The 21,692-nt window shown below is 41.6% G+C and overlaps 1 protein-coding gene across 3 annotated transcripts in view; it reads right to left on the bottom strand.

Annotated features, from left to right (window-relative positions):
- The window catches only part of HGSNAT (heparan-alpha-glucosaminide N-acetyltransferase), a 44,344-nt gene that overhangs the window by 3,101 nt on the left and 19,551 nt on the right, over window positions 1–21,692 (bottom strand). For 2 of the 3 annotated variants that reach the window (XM_073902597.1, XM_025886067.2), the window contains exons 3-16: window positions 18,994–19,130; window positions 18,421–18,542; window positions 15,924–15,993; window positions 13,885–13,954; window positions 13,075–13,184; window positions 10,492–10,568; window positions 9,730–9,760; window positions 8,011–8,171; window positions 6,733–6,848; window positions 4,489–4,610; window positions 3,974–4,100; window positions 2,540–2,626; window positions 726–803; window positions 69–139 (exon numbers count right to left, since the gene is read on the bottom strand). In XM_073902597.1, coding sequence (XP_073758698.1) covers window positions 69–139; window positions 726–803; window positions 2,540–2,626; window positions 3,974–4,100; window positions 4,489–4,610; window positions 6,733–6,848; window positions 8,011–8,171; window positions 9,730–9,760; window positions 10,492–10,568; window positions 13,075–13,184; window positions 13,885–13,954; window positions 15,924–15,993; window positions 18,421–18,542; window positions 18,994–19,130 — 1,379 coding nt within the window. Of the gene's footprint in view, window positions 1–68; window positions 140–725; window positions 804–2,539; window positions 2,627–3,973; window positions 4,101–4,488; window positions 4,611–6,732; window positions 6,849–8,010; window positions 8,172–9,729; window positions 9,761–10,491; window positions 10,569–13,074; window positions 13,185–13,884; window positions 13,955–15,923; window positions 15,994–18,420; window positions 18,543–18,993; window positions 19,131–19,793; window positions 19,938–21,692 lie in introns of all 3 variants that reach the window. The other variant, XM_073902596.1, reaches the window with a different exon arrangement.

Here is a 21,692-nt window from a genome sequence, read left to right as displayed (position 1 = left end):
CCTGAGGAGTATATCCAGCATCAGCAACATCGACCCAACATTAAAATTACTCTGTTTTCTGTACCTACCACAGATTTTTGTTTATTGGAATAAAGCCTTCATTTTCGGAAATTTTCGTCAAAGCAACAGAAATAAGCCCCTACAAAAGGGGGAGAAGGATATTAGTTTTTTTTATATTATCTCAAAAAACAACTGTGTTTCAAAACTGGAAAATATGTTATTTAATTACTTAGGGAGGGCTGAAAATTGTGTCTTATATTTTATTCTTTTAACTGGAAAACTATTTTCAAGATGCATAATTAAAAATATTCTCCAAAATAAAACTCTCCAAAGCATTCTCTTGAGTCGAAGGTAAACTAGTAAATAAATTAGAGAGGAAACGTGAGGGATAAAATGAACAGCCCAACTTTCAACTCTCCGTCACCAGGAAATCTGGAAGCGGACTTCCGAAAGCTGTTACCCTGCTCTTCCTGGCCTGGCTCCCCACCGGGACCCACACTATTTCATCACATTCCGGCTGGCCGTTAGGCGGCAAACACTCTTACTTATAAAGACATTTGCCTAAGAAAATAAACCTGAGAGTTCAGGTGTGAAGATGTGTTCCTCTCCTCCGCTGTTCTGGTGGAGAATGTAACTCCTGTGCTGTGGTCACAGCTGCTGTCCAGTGCTGCTGAGCGTTTTCTTTCTTTGAAACATGTATGGACGGGATTTTACCAGTTACTTACTAGAAAACAACACCAGGCAGTGAATCTGATCAGAATGTCTTTGGTCTGATCCTTGTAATACAAGAGTATTTTTCCTGCCTGGAGAAGAAAACACAGATTGACAAAGAGAACTGCTTAAAGTATATTCGCGTTTCGTGTTCATCCACTGTCCTAATCACTCAACAGACAGACTCATCTGCCAGGCAAGCTGCTAGATGCGGGGATTACCGAGAGGAATGGAACGTCACCCCTGCCCTTGACGGCTGGCCATCCTAGGGAGGATGGGAGGAGACGCCAGGGAGGAAGTGCCGTCCGGCTGAGGCTACGGGCAGGAAGGGCATCCTGGGCAGAATGGAACAGCATGCACAGAAACAGGTCAAATGGCTAAAAGACCATGCATCCCTGAGCTGCAGGTCAGTGAGACAGGCTAAAGGGTTGGGAAGGGCAGGAAGGTGGGAGGCAGGTAGGTTTGTGGGTCTCACTGGTGAGGCATGGGCTTTCTCCTGTGCGTGAGAAGGAGCTGAGGAAAGTCACTTCTCCCCCACCCCAAAAAAGCAGTAAGAAGGGACCAGCTCAGACTGGCCTGCTGGACGGCCCGGTCTGGCAGCAGTACAGAAGAGGGACCGGGACAGGGTGGTACTAGGGGCAGAAACAGAAACAGTACAATCTGGACTTTGCCTAAAATCCCTTGAAATTAGCAATTAATTTCTGAAAAACATCAAAGAATAAGAAAATGTTCATAATAATTTCTAACTAAAGCTAAAATTTATGAATGTTTTCTATGTGCCAGTTCTTAGAATTTTACATGAATTAACTCATTCGATCCTCTCCACACCTTCCTGAAGTAGTTGCTATCAGAGCACAGAGGGATAAACATGCCCGAGGCTACCTAGCTGGAACGTGGTAGAGCAGGGTTCAAGCCCATCCTGTGTGGCCTCAGGTCTGCACTCCTAACCCTACCCCAGGCTGCTCTTGTGGCGCAGATTCACCCCTGCAGATCTGCAGATGCAGGGATTAAATGAATATATGTGAAAGCACCCACTGTGAACTATAAGGTGCTACAGAGGTGAGTATAGAACAGTATTTCTAAATCTGAATCGCCAAAACTTACATGCCTTAGACCTGCACTACCCAATATGGCAGCCACTAGCCACCAGAGACTATTTGAAATTAAATTTAAAATTTCATTCCTTGGTCATACTAGCCACATTTCAAGTACTCAAAAGCCACATGAACATGAATATTTTCATCAGAGCCTTCCATCAGCTGCTTTACATGCTTTTCCCTCCCCCCAATTAGCTCTGCTCAAATAGTAGTTTCAAACACCAATAAGGAGAACTTTAGGGGGGGAAAAAAATCTAGACTGCTCAGAATTTTAACAAATTTGCATGTGAGATAAACCAAGAACAACCTGTATTGACTTTGGCATACAATATGCATAACCTGAAACCATACAGAGTGTGCACAAAGAAATAAATGTGACAAGAGGGGACACAGGGACTTCCCAACACCACCAGTACGCAAACATTCTGCACACTCCAGCAGGGAGACCTTTTACCCAGAAACTACTCTGTCTCCATTGCTAAAATAAGCCATATAAACAAGGAGAATTGGGGGGGGGGGGGGTAAGATATAGGAATTATACCTAATTATTTCCATGTGCTGAATTTTAGCAATTTCTAGTTCTGACAATCTGTCACATGTAACAGAATTTATTAGACCATAGAAGGTATGTTTCCAATTACTTGTTTTAATGAAATAGTTTTTGAATTAGTGATGAATGAATAATCATGAACTGTCAGAAAAATGTACACCCTAATGAAATGAACGAATACCTGAATTCCTAAAAATGCCATCACAATGGAGTTGATGGTCCCTAAAATTCCCTCTGGATCATAGGCCACCTCAGTGTGATAAAGCACCTTAACAAAACAGAAAAAGAAGGCAGAACTCACCATGAAATGCATGCAAACAATTCGGAGATCAAATACAAACCTGAATACACTCCAGAATTCAATGTTTTTCATTTTTGCTACAGAAATTCATGGACAACTTGTGGGGATTATAGGCAGAATACTTCTAATCAACAAAGTGTGGGGTGTGTGATACCAGAAGGGAACACAGAGCCCAGGGATGAGCCATGACCCAGAGCAGTCACTTCAACTTCAGGGGCCAGTGACTTGAGGCATCCCTAACCGGTTCCAACACTGCGCATAATACCTTCCTAACTGTCAGGTTTATTCCCTTTGGTCAACCCTACTGTAACATCAAAAAGCTGTTCCTGGGATGCCTGGGTGGCTCAGTCGGTTAAGTGTCTGCTTTCAGCTCAGGTCATGATATCAGGGTCCTGGGATCGAGCCCTATGTTAGGCTCCCTGCTCAGCAGGACCCTACTTCTCCCTCTCCCTCTGCCCCTCCTCCTGCTTGTGCTCTCTTGATTGCTCTCTCTCTCTTAAATAAATAAAATCTTAAAAACAAAAACAAGAAAAAAGCTGTTCCTTTCTAACTTTCTTTATGGCAAATAACATTTAAAAATATATCTGTATTATTTTGTTATAAAACAAACATTCATGTAGAAACTGCAGACATTTGGCAATGGACAGTGGTGGATCCCACAGTGCATTACTCAGATATCCCCCTGCCCACCCCTCTCAGGACAAAAGTATTCATTCCCTGAGCTGGTAGAAATATTAATGGCCAAAAGCTCTCAGCCAAGTCCCTTTTCTGGATCTGTCCTTGACTAAAGAGAGCTGCCTCTCCAGGAGTCACACTCCCCTGCTGAGGGCAGTCCGCATCCAATGGCCGGATGCCTCACTCCAATTCAGAACAACTCTAAAGCACCAGTCTACCCCCCAGGAGATGAGCTAAGGCCTTGTGTGACTACCAGCCAGTCCAGCTACCCTTTCTGCCCATTCCTGCTTCCTCTGATCCCCAGCAGGGGCTGATCCCAAAAGGACGGCCTGATAAGCTTCCTGCACACGAATCTCGGCCTCAGAGTCTGCGGCCAGGAAGTCTGACCTGAGCCATAGGGAAAAGCACGCCGCCACATGCTTGATCCACTGCATCTGCACTTTCAAATCCAAAGTAATGGAAACACACAGCCCCATAATAAACATTACACTTCCTAACTCAGTGAACTTTTCAAATAGAAATTAGTTCCCATCATAGTTTGTTAAATGGACAAAGTCTCCAGTTGGCCAGCCCTTTCTGTTTTCCTTCACTTCAGAGGTCCCACGGGTCTAGCTCAAAGTGCAAGTGAGGCTCACTCACAGCCGAAGAAGGATGCTGGTAAATGTGGTCATCACCCAGAAGCAGGCGGTCAATGTAGCCAGCAGCTCCTCCGGTACAATTTGGATACTTCCCCAAATCTCCAATGCCACCAGGGCCGAGATAACCACTGGGAAAGTGAAAACACGTACTTAATTGACAAGACTTCAGCGGGAATAAGGCTTATCCTGGCAACTGTCGCAGCCCAACAAGGAGCCTCAAACACGGAGACCCCTTGGTGCCATGCACTCCTCACCGATGCTCTTCTGACTTGACTACTCCCCACAAGCTAAGGTGGGCAGCCCAACTTCCCTTCAAACAGACCCGGAAAAAGCCTCACGGAGACATTCCTCTGGACATACACCAAACTCCTCACCCATACACACAATGCCTCAAAGGAGAAGAAAGAGTGAAACCGAGTTCCTCTCCCTCGGGAAATCTGCAAGCTCTCACCCCAGAAGCTCTGACTTGACAGAAAAGGACATGCAAAAAGGGATTACCTCCGTGGGCTCACTTACGTAGGACATCCAGGAACAGGCAAGAAGAATGTCAAGCCCAGCCAAATGCTTTCCAGCATCAGAATGAAGAGCCACTGGGGCCAGCTGAAGATGATGTCTCGAAGGGAAAAGCAGCTTCTCTCCTGAGTGAGGGGTTATAAAAAAAAAAAACATAATATGAACTACATGTAAGTAGAAGAGGAAAAAATATACAGTAAATGTATTCAGGAAATTCCTGGTGATTCTTCTGTTGGCCTTTATGGGAGTAATACAAAAATAGATGCATGTTTATTTCATATATATTATGTGGTCTACCTGCCCCTCTCCATGAAATATCATAGTAAAACATTAGTTAAAAATATATCACTGGATGGGATGCCTGGATGGCTCAGTCAGTTAAGTGTCCAACTCTTGATTTTGGCTCAGGCGAGATCAAGCCCTGCACCTGGCTCTGTGCTCAGCATGGAGTCTGCTTGGGATTCTCTCTCCCCCTCTCCCTCTGCCCCTCCCTCCACTCATGCTCACCCTCTAAATAAATAAAGAAATAAAATCTTAGGGGAAAAAAAAAAGAAAAAAGAAATCACTGGACAATTCTACTCCTATACCCAAGAGAACTGAAAACAGATGTTCACACAAAAACTTGTACACAAATATACATGGAATCTTTATTCATACTAGCCAAAGAATGGAAATAAGTCAAATGCTCATCAACTGATGAATATATCTAAAAAGTGGTACATTCATAAAATAGAGTATTATTCAGCAGTAAAAGGAATAAAGCACCAATACATGGCCCTTGAAAAATATGCTATGTGAAAGAAACCAAACAGAAAGGCACATATTGTATAATTCCATTTATATGAAACGTCAAAATAAGTAAATCTACAGAGACAGAAAGTAGATGAGGGGATGCCTGGGGCTGAGGGGGTCGTGGAGAACAGTGAGTGACTGGCAGTGAATACAGGGTTTCTTGTGGGGTAATGAAAATGTTCTAGAATTGGGTAGTGGTGATGACTGCACAACTCTGTGAATATACTAAATATCATTGAATTGCATGCTTCAAACTTGTGAGTTTTTTGGTATGTGCAATATATCTCAATAAAGGTGTCATTAAAAAAGCTAAAATACATTTTAAAACATTGGGGAGGGTATGTACTATGGTGAGCGCTGTGAATTGTGTAAGACTGATGAATCACAGACCTGTACCCCTGAATCGAACAATACGTTATATGTTAATTAAAAAAATACATTTTAAGAAAGGAAAACGAAATTTAAACTTTTGGAGCTGTCGTGACTGAAGGAAGGAGGAGTACAGCCCACCTATTCTTGGTGGCCCACCCAAACCCTCACTCCATTGTGGGGGCGGCAGACGAATTCTCCACAGATCTCAGGTCCCATGTGACTAACCAAGCCCGCATTCATGTCTAGTCTCACTTCACCTCAAGAAAACCCACAGCAGAGGGTACACATACAATGACACAGCGGACAGAGCAGGTAAATGAATAATCCAATGCACTCCAAGGACATATAACCAAGCCATCATTACAGGAAGAGCCAAGAAAATCTGGGGTTCAGTGATGAATCTGCTAGTTACATATACAGAAAGGAGCTAGAAAATAAATTCAGCAATATTAATTTATTAAGGACCCCAAGTGGAAGAATTTAAACATTTCTTCCTGAGTTTTTCTCTCTACTAGGGGGAAAAAGCTCCACCTACGTTAATTCAACAGAGCAATTTATAGTAAGATAGAAAGCAATTGTGAAAGAAGTGAGGCTCTCACATACTTCCCACAAATAAGAAATATGAAATAGCCAAGGACAGCCACAGACGATACTGTCATTTTCCTCTACCCTACCTTGGCGTTTTTCCTCCAAGTTGAATCTTCACAGCATCTATACAGATACTGAAATGTTTTGTGAGTTTTCTATATATCTTGTACTATAATGCCCCCAAAGACTGAACTAGCAATCTAGATGATTCTGATATTATTTAATGCCATCAAAAAGCATTTGATTACTGGACATTTAAAAATTTATTAAGAGGGGAGATCTCATGTTATGTGTTTTTTTCCCCATAACAGAGAAAAGGACTGGTGTAAAGACTAAAGGAAAATAACTAACTGAAGGAAAAAAGAATGTACTTGACTAACAGAGTTAAGGAGTCTACTGAGATAAAGTACTGTGCTCAGAACTAAAGAGGGTTCTGAAAATCATACAGTGATTCCCACCCACCCTCAACCCTGTGTTTAAAAGTAGATTTCTCACCGAGGCACAACTTTCAGGGACAGGTTTAGCAAAGATGAGCTCTAACACAGCAACCACAAAGTAGGTCACCCCCAGCCTCTGGAGCACGCCAGGAATTCGCACCTTATCCCAAGACACTGCAGAAGGCACAAATTAGGTGAAGTGTTAGCCAGCTTTCCTCCTCCTGCCCAAGACAACATTATTGTTTTCTAAGGGGGAAAACATACCTCCATTGCACTTAAGTTGCTTTCTAGGCTCTTGGAGATAGGCATAGGGGACTTGGCTCAAACTCCCAGCAGGAAGTGGCCAGCTGGGACACGGGGCTAAGAACACATGTGTTCCTTGGGTGTGAGGTAAAGCAAGGACTGCCTGGGCCCTGAAGTTCCTCTCCTGGCCCTTTGTCGTTCTGGGTACGGATTCAAGCAACTCTCACATCCACCCACAACTTGCCTGGCCACCCAGCACAGGCCACTAACGGGACTCTCCCTATCTTACAGGCTACATGGCTACATCACCGGAAGAGTGTGACCATGTAATGAATCCTACAATGTATTCTCCTGGGAGCAGTGGCCCACTTTTTGGAGAGGCATCAAATCAACTATTATGTGACACCTTTCCTTCTGACCCCAACTGGAAGTGACCTCTACCTCCTCCCAATGCCTACTCTTAGTGCTTCTTGTCCAAGGGGACCATCTGGCTATTGTCCAGACAATTGTGTCCTGTTTTGCTAATGCCACTGGAAGCCCCTTGAGTACAGCCAACTACTGCCTTCCCTGACCCTGATGTGGGTTCCAAGCAAGGGGTGTGTGTCCTTCCCTCAGCCTTCCTAGCTCACTCACACTGCTAAAACAATAACAAAGATATTCCTTCCCAGCAACCCAGCAGCATACAGGTGATGACAAAGGTGGATTCTTGAACTACCACACAATCGCCTGATTATGAAAGTCGATGAATCCAAAGTGGCAGGAGGGCAGGGTCTAGAACCAGGTGACCTGATCTGGCTCTACTACTCTGTTGCTGCACTTAGAAGAACCACAGAAAACACTTCAATCTCTCCGGGACTCAGTCTTCCTTTGTACAGCAGAAGGGTCTGAATGGTCTTAGACGCTCTTCCCAGGTCTGAAGTCCCAAGACAGTAACAATAATGCCCGAAGTTATACAAGCAGGTATACATTTTTCTAATAACTGTTCTTTTTTGCAGGTACCTGAGATGGAGGAATTATATTTCTTTTAAATTACGACATGTAGCTTCCATATTTCAACCGGAATGTATACTAATAGTGGGGGGAAAATACTTACATGGACCAAGGCAATAATTGGGGTTCACAATGACCACTCCTATACAGATTAACAGGAAACTCCTCCATGCAATTTTCCTCAGCAATCTGAATTTTGAACATCCTCGCTGCAGTATGGCAGTCATTGATAGAAAAATTGAAGACCCCATAATAAAGACAAACCTAGAAAAAAAGACAGCTATTAAGAGGTGGTCATTTCTAGGGTGGGTTTTTTTGTCTATATATCATTAATATTTTATAATCTACTACATAAAAGAAGCAATACATGATTTTTCTAAAGTAGCCAATTATTGAAATAACACTGAAGGAAGAATCAGAACATAACCCTGTTGGACTATAAGGTTTGTGCACCTTCAAGTCATATCCTAGAAGGAAAATTCTTCAGGGCTGACTGCAATTTCCAAGGACAAGTTTTTATTATTAAAGAGAAACAATGATAAAGATGCTAGAATCGAAACAACTGGACATTCAGAAGCATGCCCTCAAACTCCCCAAGAAACAAACAACACATGTCAATCATTTCTAAATTCACTCTATCTCCTGAAAGAAAAACGAAAGCTAGATTACTTTTTCTAATTTTGTCTGAGCCGCATACCTCTTTTCTTCCCTTTTACTATACTAAATTAACTCTTTTTTAAAAAAAAGACAGAATAGCAATCTTTCTGATGATTAAGCATGGGGTTAATAGAGGTGAGAGTTTGCTCTTGCTACATTCCTTGATGTCCTCTGGCTTCCTTTCTTGGGGTCACCTAATTGGATAAAAGTGTCTAGTAACAGGAACGGGAACACATTTCCCATAGGGAACCTCATAAAGAATATACATAAATGGGGAGCCTGGGTGGCTCAATCGGTTAAGCATCTGCCTTCGGCTCGGGTCATGATCCCAGAGTCCTGGGATCAAGCCCCGCATCGGGCTCCCTGCTCAGCAGGGATTCTGCTTCTCCCTCTGCCTTTGCCCCTTGTTCATGCACGCTCTCACTTCCTAATAAATAAAATCTTTTTAAAAAAAGAATGTACATAATTACCAGGTCTTCAGGCATGTAAAACTTCCTCCTACCCAAAAACCATCTCAAACTAGAACCCCAGCTCCCCGACAAGAAACCCTGAGTTCCTATTGGTGATGAAACACAAGGAACTAAAGACATAAACCAATAGCTAGTACTACCTCCTAAAGATGGACAAAGTCACTCAAAGCATCACAGGCAAAGACACAAATCCCACATCGTACAGGAATCAGGGTCCCTTAACAAGGTGAACAAGCCACAGATGATCAGAGACAGAGTGCATCGCTCCTGTATTACTTTAAATTTTAATTTAATACTATCATTGCCCTGTTACATACTTATCAGAATCTCCTGATGCCAATATACTACACTTCTTTTAGGAAATATGATTTTTATGCTTATTTTCAGGATTAGTGCGATTTAACTACATATTCAGAATTTATGGTTTCCTACAAGATCCAGGATCTTGTATAGCATATCTACAATAACAAAATGTTCCCTGTGAAATCACTCATCTTTTATATGCAGGTTTTAGAAAAGCCCTATACCAAGTATAAGAACTACCCAGTAACACAACTTTTGGAAGGACCTGTGAGCAACATAGGCCGCACATAGTTCTGCGGCCCAGAACTCAAGGATGGTTTCAGAGAAAGGCTCCAGCATCAGCTGGACACTTGGATGATCTATGGAAGAGCTGGTGGTAGACTGCAACTCACCATGGGAATACGAGGTCAGCCACTGTCAGTCCTGGAGAATAACACAAGCACAAGAATAAGGAAAAAGACTCTAGAATGTAAATACTTCCTAAATCTAGAATGGCTCCATTATATACTAATATATATGGAAAGTAAACTCACATAGAGAGTTCACAGAAAAACACTGTGAAAACACACAGACGCTCCCTGGGGACTCTGGAACCAGTCACCAGGCCTGAGGTATTTCCTAAGAACATGACTGGGCATGGGAGAGCCAGAGTAGAAGTCTGGACAAGTCTCTTATCTTCAAGCTGTGGTATTCAAAATCCATTCTTAAACCAACTACTGAGCCAGATTCACAGCCGTTACTCAGCACCACTCAGACCAACCTGAGTTCAATGGCACCCTGAGGAGGACCATGAGTCTTAGAAGGCAGAACTCCCATGTGGCTGTAATAAAAGGCATATCTAGAATATGACAAGAATCATTTACAACTAAATTCTTAACGGCTCTGCGGAGTCCCACAGCCCTGCAACAGAGACTTGGGCAACCATGTGTTACCACAGTGAAGCATTACAAGGCTACAGCACACGAAAGCAAGAACTAAACAAAAGGGTTAACAGTATCATCTAAAGGTCATTCTGTGGGGGCAGGAGATCAGCACTCAAAGGACGCTGGTGGGGCCTCGTCTCTGAGCTCCTGAGGGAATGCTGAGAGATGCTCTTGTCCACACTTCTCTGAGGGGTCCTACGTAAGCAATACTACTTTTAGGAAATATCTTACCATTCCAACTTGAGTGTTTGAAGTACCAATATTTTCCTCCTCCATAATTAACGAAGACCATGAGGATGAGAGCTATCCTGTAAAGCAGCAAAAAAGCACACTTTCAGGGCTTGCCCATGTGACAGGGAATGGCCCAACTATAAGAGACACACATACTGACAGGGCAGTCACAACACAGATACACTTAAAGAGCAGGAAACTATTATGTCTAATCACTACAATTAGGGCCCTACACAAAGGCCTTCTGTTACCAACATTTCCAACATGATTTCTTTTTTTTTTTTTAACTAGGCTCCACATGGGGCTCGAACTCACCACCATGAGATCAAGACCTGAGCTGAGATCAAGAGTCAGACATTCAACCGACTGAGCCACCCAGGTGCCCTCCAACATGATTTCTTAAGAGAAATTTACTGACACTGAACTGTGTAACTTGAAAACAAAGCAAAACATTTCCAATCACTCAATTCTGTGCTAATTACTTAGATATTGCAAGTTAAAGAACCGCAGTAGAAGGCATACAGTCATTAGAGCTAAGGGCTCAAATCATGCACCCTCAACTCTTTATTAGGGCAACACTCTCATCAGTTACCTCAGTGTGCTTCTCTGTAAGAGAGGGAACACGCCCACAGGGACCCCCGGGACCAGTGAGGAAAATAATGTATATCATGGCGCCTAACCAGTGCTTGGCACATTTTAGGCACTTAATAAATGTTAGTTCCCATCTATCTGCAAACATCTCATCTCCAAAAGCGGCAATGGGAATAAAAAAAAAAAGAGGAGCAGGGACACCTGGGTGGCTCAGTCGGTTAAACTTCTGACTCCTGGTTTCGGCTCAGGTCATGATCTCAGGGTTGTGGGATCGAGCCCCGCATCAGGCTCCACAGAGGGCGTGGAGCCTAAGATTCTCTCTCACCCTTTGCCCCTCTCCCCATCACTCTCCTAAAAAAAAAGAAAAAGGAATACGATAAAAAAGACTCTGAATATGCTACTATTTGATGCTAATTCTGTAGGATACTGAAGAATGAAGCCTTGAGTGTGTCATTGCGGTTATCTGTGGGGACTCTGGAGCCCAACTCCTGGAGTCAGATCCCAGCCGTCCCACATAGTCCCCGAGTGACCTCGGGCACATTACTTAACTCTGTGGCCCAGTCTCTTCACCTGTACAACAGGCATATTAAAAGTATATGCCTCACAGGATTGTGAAGAGATTGAATAAACTACGACAAGAACAGTGCCTGGCACAGGGTGAGAATTCAAAAATTCTTAGCAATGGTTATCATTATTGCCTGGTTTCCAATATGCACCCCAGGAGCAACTCAGTGTCTGGGAGGCTGGGATAGAATTATAATTATTACTGGAGTTTTAAAGCCCTCCATGAGGGGTGCCTGGGTGGCTCAATCAGTTAAGTGTCTGCCTTCAGCTCAGGTCATGATCCCGGAGTCCTGGGATCAAGCCCCACATGGGATTCCTCACTCAGTGAGGAGTCTGCTTCTCCTACTCTCTCTCCCCCATCTGGTACTCTCTCTCTTTCTCAAATAAATAAATAAATAAATAAACTTAATAAAAAAATAAAAAATAAAAGCCCTCCATGGGCAGAAATGGAAGGCCTAACACCAACATGTTTATTTTCAGCTATATGGTTTTATACTTTATTTTCAGAGTTGGTTCCTGGCCCTCACTCTTCTACCTGAACTCTAAAATAACAACTTGCGGGGCGCCTGGGTGGCTCAGTTGGCTAAGCTTCTGCCTCTGGCTCAGGTCATGATCCCAGGGTCCTGGGATTGAGCCCCACATTAGGCTCCCTGCTCAGCAGGAAGCCTGCTTCTCCCTCTCCCACTCCCCCTGCTTGTGCTTTCTCTCTCACTGTGTCTCTCTCTGTCAAATAAATAAAACAAAATGTTTTAAAAAATAATAATAAAATAAAATAACAACTTGCTGGAGACGCCTGTATGGCTCAGTCATTAAGCATCTGCCTTCGGCTCAGGTCATGATCCCAGGGTCCTGGGATCGAGCCCCGAATCGGGCTCCCTGCTCCACAGGAAGCCTGCTTCTCCCTCTCCCACTCCCCCTGCTTGTGTTCCCTCTCCCGCTGTCTCTCTCTCTATCAAATAAATAAATAGAATCTTTAAAAAAATAAATAAAATAAAATACAACTTGCTGTAGGACTCTGGATTTGCTTCCCAGAGGGCCTGATATTCAAGCTGTTTTGCTAGCAATGGGGAAGGGCCAGGGCTGACGCACGCTGGTATTTCATTTGTCCGATGGGGGAGCCGGTTTGCAGATGGATGGGGAGGCCCCACCCGTGTGCTGCTGCCTGCCCACATGACCTTAATTCGGCAGAATCTACCTATCAGTGGAAACTGGTTCTGGCCTCAACCCTTGATTCCTCTCTAGCAACTTTATATTTGCTATCATGACAGTTTTCAAGTAAAAAGAGCCCACTGATTTATTTTTTACAGCAAGAAGTCCTGCCTATCCTACAAAATAAAAGATATGTAAAATACCAAAAAGTGTGTTTATGTGTAAACATGTAATCCTAGACTACCTGTGCCCACAATGTCCCAAGGGAGCCCCACATACCCCCTGAATGTGTCTACACAGCGGAGGCGCGGCGTTGCAGTGGGCGGACACCATGCTTCCAGTTGAGCATCACCACCGATGGAGCCTGCCCTGCTTGGAGACCCCAGCTCCTTCAGAGAAATGGGGAGAGAAACATGCCAGTTGATAATACTACTGAGTTAATTTCAGTTTTCTGTTTTTTAGGGAAGAAATTAACAGACAGAAGAGCTAAAAATCATTGTCCTGAACAATCTTTTAATTTACTTTTGTAAAGATCCCACCCAGAGGTTTAGTTTTTCATATTTGATTTTTGAGATGTCTGCTGAGCCACGCTGATGAACGACCACAAAGAACTGGTCCATAAGTGCGTCTGGTACAAGAGTATAAGCAAATATGTCCATAAGTGGATATATATATGTCCGTAATGAATTTACTAACAGAAGTAGTATGTTTAATCACCACAGGAGGCCATCGATTTGTAGATTTCATACTGATGGCTCTATTCTTTTGTTTTTATCTTGACACTCTCTACTTAACTGGATCGATTCAACAGTGCTGCCTGCAGAGAGAAAAATGTCTCCACACTGTGCATATAATGCAACCCAAAGTTCCAACCTCACCAGGAAAGAGAAGCGAGACGGTACCCTTCACCAGAGCTGAAGAGAATGCTGCCTGCTCTTTACTAAGGATACAGAACACACGACAGACCTGGCCTTCCACAATATAAATAAGATTAATTAAACCAGATAATAAAGATTATTAAATAGGGAATTACAAATTCCAAATCTAGAAAACCACCCAGAGCACACATGATGCATTCTAATAACTCACAGAATTGATAAGACGATCAGTTTCCCGGGAATTAATTGCTTTAGAAATCCAATTATGAAAGTCATCCAAACTGTAAATAAATAAAAAGTTCAGTTAATTTATTTTCTTTGGCAGAATTTTCAAAACGATTGGATACTGTATTGAAAGAGGATTCATTTGAAGTTCATACTCTATACAAGTCAAAGAATTAAACATTTTAAAGTGTCTTTAAGTGTGGTAGATCTTACTTCATCCACACTCCCACCCCGTCCCCTTGCCTGCCCTTAGATTGACTATTTTAAAGAATCCCAAGCATGATATTATTTAATCCATAAATACTGAAGTTTGTAGCTCTAAAAGATAAACAGCCTCCCTTTTTTTTAACACAACTGCAGTTCCATTATTATATTTTAAAATATTATCAATAATTCCTTAGTATCACCAAATAGCCAGTTCAATCTCTGTCTTGTTTTTTCGCCAGTTTAATTGTTCAAAGCAGTCTCTAAACATCACCCACGTATCTAATGCATATATTCTTATTTCTTCTCTTTATTCCCCACAACTCATTCCTATTTCTACTTTATTCAGCACTGGTAACATCACCATCACATGAAAAATATTAAAATTGAGACATCTAAGGAAGGGCGAAAGGAGAAAGTAAGATATTTAAAAATTGAAATTTTAGAAACGCACCTAATTTTCTTGTACATGCTTGTCCTCCCAGCAAAAGGAGAGAGATCCTGTATTCTTACTACCGCCTCAGATTTTGTTCCAGTTCCAACATACCCGAACATCCCTGGACTTCTGGAGGCATGCTGGAAAGTGCTGGGGCAAGGGACAAGGGCTCCTGCTTTGCCAGCAGAGCATCCCGCCTGCAAGGCTGCAGAGGCAGAACCTCACGCTACAAGGAGTTTCAACTCCACAGTGGAATGAGGTGGGATTTCTTTCCTTTGCAAGAGCTCGAGATCAGCTACCAATTACTTTAGAAAGCAATGCCATAGATCCACTGATATTAAAAGGAGCAAATGAAAACACTGTAATAAACTGGAATAGTATTTGCATCCTATCAAAAGATTGACAAGATAATCTTGATTCAAACAAACTCTTCTGCTGAAATTATACTCTGCCCCTAAAAAGCAGTTCGGTTAAAAATGTGCTTCTGAGCAAGAAGTAGTCCTTTTATCCTTACAGACCCTTGTATTTCTAGGATGCACAAAGGGAGAGAGTCAGAGTGCGTGAACTCCCCAAAGCTGCTAGGTTCCTTCAAGGCGGCACACTTAAAAGACTAGGTTTTCTTCCTCCCAGTTTGGAGACGGCTCACCCATAAAATCTTGTGATCCTTCCAGACCCTAACAGGTTGTACATGTAAAAATTCCGTCAATTTTACTTCTTTAAAAACATGAAAGAACTTTCCTTTGAAAGGTGATCTGCCAGGCCTGGATCTATGTGACTTTCTTTTTCTTTCCCCATCTATTCATTCACTTGCTCCAGACTCGTTGTTAACCAGGCAGAGAGACAAGAAAGAATCCCCTCGCCAAGCTGCCAGTCCCAACCAGGGAAAAGCAAGTGCACACCAAGGTCCAGAGGTCCAGCACCCCATCCTCCATCTCTGCTGCCCGATGCCTGGCTGGCAGGAGCTGGGAAGCTGGGCCGGAGGGGTGGCCTCAGAGCTCAGAGCCGGACAGGAGGAGAGGTAGACAGCAATGCACAGATGCCTCCTGAGATCAGCCCAGGCCACTCCCACTCAACTGCAAAAGCAGGCTGTGAGATCCTTCAGGAAATAAGGACTTCTCAAGCATTTTCTTCTCTGTTTTCAGCCACTGGGGAAGATTGAAGGCAAAGATCCATTCGAACTAGGTGATCATTTCCCTGAAGTCAGGGACCATCTCTTATTCAACATCAATCCCTGATACCCCGGGCTGGAACCAGGCATGGTGGACCCAATAAGTATTTACTTAATCAAAGAATAACGGTCACTGAAAGGATCAAACCAGCCTTCCTGGATATATTTTTTCTATATTCTACTTCCCCCAATTGTGCCCCCCCTAACATCTGCTTACCTCAACAACAACCTCAGAAAGGATACTGCAATGATGAGTGCCACACCAACAAGGAACGCAATACACACAGCTATAAAAAATCAAAAGAAAACACCCTATCACCAAAATGTCATCCTAAGCATCAAAGCTGTCACATCACTACATTTAATCTGTAAATGAAAAATGTAAACAAAACAAGGGAGGGAAAACCTTGTATTCTTCTGCTAACTTTCCTATAAACACTTGAGAACATTCATCATTAGGGGAGTGCTCATTTTCATCATGAAAAATATCAAACATGCATAAAAGAACAGAGATTTGCATAATAAGCCCACGTATACCCATCACCCAGATTCTAGAATTATCAAGATATTGTCACTCTTGCTTCTTCTGTTGCTACTCTGCCTCTGTGTCTTTGCCCGAGGTATTTTTAAGCAAATCACAGACGTGTCATTTCCTCCATCCATCTTCAGTATATATCTCTAAAACACAGGCCTCACAGAAGATGTGTTGGCATCGTGCAACCCGTGACGTGGCCCACTGAGGAGGCTTCTGGAGTCTTCTACCAAAAATGCATGCCCTCTACCTAGGTGTGAGGAAATAGCGAGCAAGTGCAAATGACAAAATAACTGGCCGGTCCTCTTCAAAAGTGTCAAAGTCACGAAAGACAATGAAAGGCTGCAGGAACCTTGACAGTTAATTGGGCTGTGGGATCCTGGACTGCATCCTGGACCAAACAACTGGACTTAGAAGGGATAACGGGAGAAATCTGAAAAGGCTATACATCAGTTAATAGCACTATGTCCTGATTTTGATCATTATATATGGGTAACTGCACTATGATTATATACTTTAGGGGTTTAGGGGAAACTGGTAGCTCCTTTTGTGCAATGTTTCTTGTAAGTCTAAAATTATTTCAAAATTAAAAGTTTCTTTAAAATGGGTTTTATTATATAATCACCATGTCAGTAATAACTCCTCTCTGGCTAACAGAGTCCATATTCCAATTTTTCTAATTATTTCAAAAATGTTTTTTGTAGTTAGTGTGTTCAGATCAGGATACAAACAAGGTTCACATTTTCTATTTGCTCATTATATCTCTTTAGTTGCATTCAGACATAAGCAGCCACTGACTTGTTTGAAGCAGGTCGTCTATGAGGACGTCTCATGTTCTGGATCTGTCAGTCAGCTTCCTCATGGTGTCACTGAACTTGTTCTATCCTCCAAATGTTCTGCAAATGGGCAATTAGCTGTAGAGGCTTGACTAACAAAGTTCAACTTTTTTGGGCAAGAATGCTTCACAGATGGTGCCGTGTCTTTCCCACTCCCCACATCAGGCTGGGGAAAGTGTGGCCCTCCCATGCCAGGTCTTCTTTCATGTGATGGTTTCATCCACTCATGACTTTTGCCTACATCAGTTCCTTCATTAAGAGTTATGAAATAGTCTGCCATTCTGCCACATGTATTAGCTGGAATCATTCCTTAAAGAATTTACCCTCATCATCTCAGACTACTTAGTTATCCTAAAATACAATTAAAACAAGAAAGGCAGGATAAATGCTTAGATCCTTCCTTTCAATTAACAATTTTAAGTCACTCCAGTTATCAGGTGTCCTTGTTACCTCCTAAGGCAACCAAAGTATTGTCTTTCTTTAGGGAAGGGGTTCTTTCTTTTAAGTTTCATAAGAGACTCATTGGTTTTTATAGATTCAATGTGTTTCCATCAATTACATTCATTATTCTTTTTAATGCTTAAACTGGCCCATGTTGGCCCTTTCAGGTTGGCTCTTCCATTCTTTTGACATGACCCTATGGTCTTCAAAAGCTTCACTGTGAACAGTACTTATTAATGTCACTGGGATTTATTATCTTATCTAATGGGGAGGCTCAGACTGACAGATTTTCTTTTTCTTTTTTAAGATTTTATTTATTTATTTGAAAGCAAGAGACAGCACAAGCAGGGAGAGGGGCAGAGGGAGAGGGAGAAGCAGGCTCCCCACTGGCCAGGGAGCCTGATGCAGGGCTTGATCCCAGGACCCTGGGATCATGACCTTAGCTGAAGGCAGATGCTTAACTGACTGAGCCACCCTGGCACCCCTCAGACTGACAGATACTCTTCAGTGGAGTTATTAAAGAATGAACAGTCCTTAATCTAAGGGACTTCTGGGCTGTCCCTGTAAGACCCATACAGGGAATACGATCCTAAAACAAGGAAAGATACTTGACAGTCATTTGCCCTATTTCTAGTTTCTTTCTATTGCATTAACTTTTTTTGGCTTATTTATGCTTCATAATTAAACTAAATAACATCTATGAGAATATGTTGATCATACAATTTTCTTACATATCACATAATTTTCTTGGTATACACCAATGACACAATCATTATAAATATACCATAACTAAGTAAGATAGATAATCCAGGTTTTAAAGTACAGAGAGTGTTATAAACAGTACTCAAAAACTAAAACCTTTAAAACACAAATTTAAAAAAAATCAACAAAGAGCATATACGTACGAAGGTTACTGTCAATTGGATTCTTGTTGACAACGATGTCACAAGCAATTTCATTGACTCCGTTATGGGTGTGCTTTACCAAGAGTGAATAGTTTCCAAATTCTCCAAATTTGTATTCCAGCCTAAAAAGACATGGTAAAATTAAGAAAAATGGTTAGATTAGGACATAAGGAGTTGGATTACGGTAATGTCATCAAGGCAGAGTGTGACAGGCATTCCTGAGGGCTGACTGGGAAAGATATTAAAAAATGGTTTTTTTTGTTGTTGTTGTTGTTGTTGTTTTTAAGATTTTATTTATTTATTTGACAGAGAGAGACACAGCAAGAGAGGGAACACAAGCAGGGGAAGTGGCAGAGAGAGAAGCAGGCTTCCCGCCGAGCAAGAAGCCCGATGCGGGGCTCGATCCCAGGACCCCGGGACCATGACCTGAGCCGAAGGCAGACGCTTAACGACTGAGCCACCCAGGCGCCCCTAAAAAAATGTTTTGAAGGAATGAAAAGCTAAAAATCAAATAGGGAACAACCAGACCGAAACTGCAGGCATCAGTAGGGTCACATCAAAGCAGGTACAAACCTACAAACTTCTTTCTCGTCCAAGGTGTCATTAAGCTGCAGGAGAGATCCATGCTGGGTGCTCACTGCCCCCGTGGCAATGCTAGGCTTCCCGGGTTTCCCACTGCAGGAAACATTTACCAGAACCTGAAACAAGCACTGTACAACAGAAACACAAGCAACTGTCAGAGGTGTCTGAAAGGCCGCTGCTTGTTGGTGCACATGAGTTTCCCCTTGAACTCCTGAGATAACTTTTCCATCATCCTTATAAAAAAACTTAAATTCCAATAACTTAGGTAAAATTTGCCTATATCACTATATGTAAATTTTTCACATAATTAACAAATACAGCATATACTGTCTTGCATTCCATTGTTTTACATATTACCTACAAGTAAATTTCCATGATTTCTTCAAAAGCTTCCCTGGGAACAGTACTTATTAATGCCACTGGGATTTATTATCTTATCTAATGGGGAGGCTCAGACTGACAGATTTTCTTTATTTGAATTTTTAATGGTTGCATTATAATTCATTAAATACTAAAATTGTGAGTATTTAGGCTGCTTTCAAAGCTTTTTTGTTTTATCTTTTTGTGTATCATTTATATAAATTATGTTTTTAAAGACATAATATATATAATTATAAATAAATTATATAATTTATATAAATCATATTATATATAATTATATATAATTTATATAAATTATCTTGTTTTCAAAGATCTACACATGATGTTCTTATTCCTTTAAATTCTTTCCCTAGAATACATTTCCAAAAATGAGGTTACTGGGTAAAAAATAATCATTTTATTAGGGGTACCTGGGTGGTATAGTCTGTTAAGCGTCCAACTCTTGGTTTCGGCTCAGGTCGTGATCTCAGGGTCATGGGATCAAGCCCCGTGTTGGGCTCTGCACTCAGTGCAGTCCGCTTGGGTTTCTCTCTCCCTCTCCCTCTATGCTCCCCCTCAAATAAATAAATAAATCTTTTTAAAAAAATCATTTTAATGGTTCTTGTTACATGTGGCTGAAGAGTACTCAATAAGAAAAATTACAGTACATTTGTTTCTCATTAGACTTACCAGGATTTAAAAATCATTCCTCTTTTTGTTCACATACTAAATATTTATGATATCACAGCATTAAGATTACATTTTAAATTATTAGATTAAATAATTCAATATTCTTTTGTTATTTTATATGTCTTATGGTGTGAACCATCTCTTAGATACAAAATCCCCTTGAACATAATCTTAGAAATATGTGTTCACATATTGCAATATTAAACTTTTAACTATCTCAAATATTTCCCCATTCTAGTGCTTTCCTTTTCATCAAGTAGGCTCAGTTGGTTAAGGATCTGACTCTTAATCTCAGCTCAGGTCTTGACCTCAGGGTCATAAATTCAAGCCCCACACTGGGCTCCACCCTGGGCATGGAGCCTACTTAAAAAAAACAAAACAAAACAAAATCATCTCTTGACTCCTTTTAATTTTTCTATCATTTTCACAGGCAGGAAGTGACAGAGGAAGGATTCGGTCAGGCACTCTGCTCTTAACCAGTCCATTCTACCACTTTCTGGACTGGTTCAGTTTACCAGTTTAATCCTTAAACCCTAATGAGCTTGACCTATCACAGTCTGATGATAGTGAATGCTTATTTCTTACCACAGTTTTGTTTTGTAATTTCTACCATCAGTTTTTTTTTAAGATTTATTTATTTTAAAGATTTATTTATTTATTTTAGAGATACAGAGGAAAAGGAGTGAGAGAATCCACAAGCAGACTCCGCAGCTGAGCAGGGAGCCAGATGTGGGGCTCAATCCCAGGACCCTGAAATCATGACCTAAGCCAAAATCAAGAGTCAGCCACTTAACCAACTGAGCCACCCAGGCACCCTTTATTTATTTTAGAGAGAGACAGAGAGCACGAGCGAGAAGGGCAGAGGAAGAAGGAGAGAGAATCTCAAGCAGACTCCACGCTGAGTGCAGAGCCCGACGGAGGGCCCTATCTCACTACCCTGAGATGGTGACCTGAGCCGAAACCTAGTCTCTTGCTTAATGGTCTGTAGCACCCAGGCGCCCCCTACCATTACTTTCTATGTATTGTAGGGGCCCATCTTAATTCTGAACCTTTTCATTTGGTGTGCTTCTGTTTTAGTATTAACATTTCATTTATTATTTATGCAAATGCTAATGCCTGACTGGCCCCCTCTATTCCCCACATCTACCTCAGGAAAGAACAATGTATGTCTTTTTGTTTTTAATGTATTCTTTTTAAGTACAACAGTCTCATATTTTAGTATTTAATGTTATTAGTCAATGTATTTATGTATAACTTTTTTCCAAAATTTGAAATTAGTCACAATATTTTAATACAAATGAGTCTTATTTTTATGCAAGTTAATCCATTTGTATTTGTTGCAATTTGATGCTCACCCTGAATTCCTTCCTCTACTTTTATTGTCTTCTTTTGTCATTTATATATTTTCCATAATGTATATTCTTTTTTAATAATATTTTAAAGATACAGTAATATTAACTATTATGTTTATCATACTTAGAGCAGGTTTTTACTTAAAAAAATGAAATGGCATTGTTTATTCTAATTTATGTCTGAAAATTATTAACAGTCAAAAGTCACAGATCACCTTCATAGCAATGAAAGCCCAGGATTCCTGTCTCCCACTCCCTGCTTCTCCCTTCTTCTTGCCACCTCCAGAT

This window comes from Callorhinus ursinus, unplaced genomic scaffold, assembly GCF_003265705.2.
Source record: "Callorhinus ursinus isolate GAN/ISIS: 27379988/994484 unplaced genomic scaffold, GSC_fseal_2.0 scaffold17, whole genome shotgun sequence".
NCBI lineage: Eukaryota > Metazoa > Chordata > Mammalia > Carnivora > Otariidae > Callorhinus > Callorhinus ursinus.
This window is presented reverse-complemented; position numbering and strand designations above follow the sequence as displayed.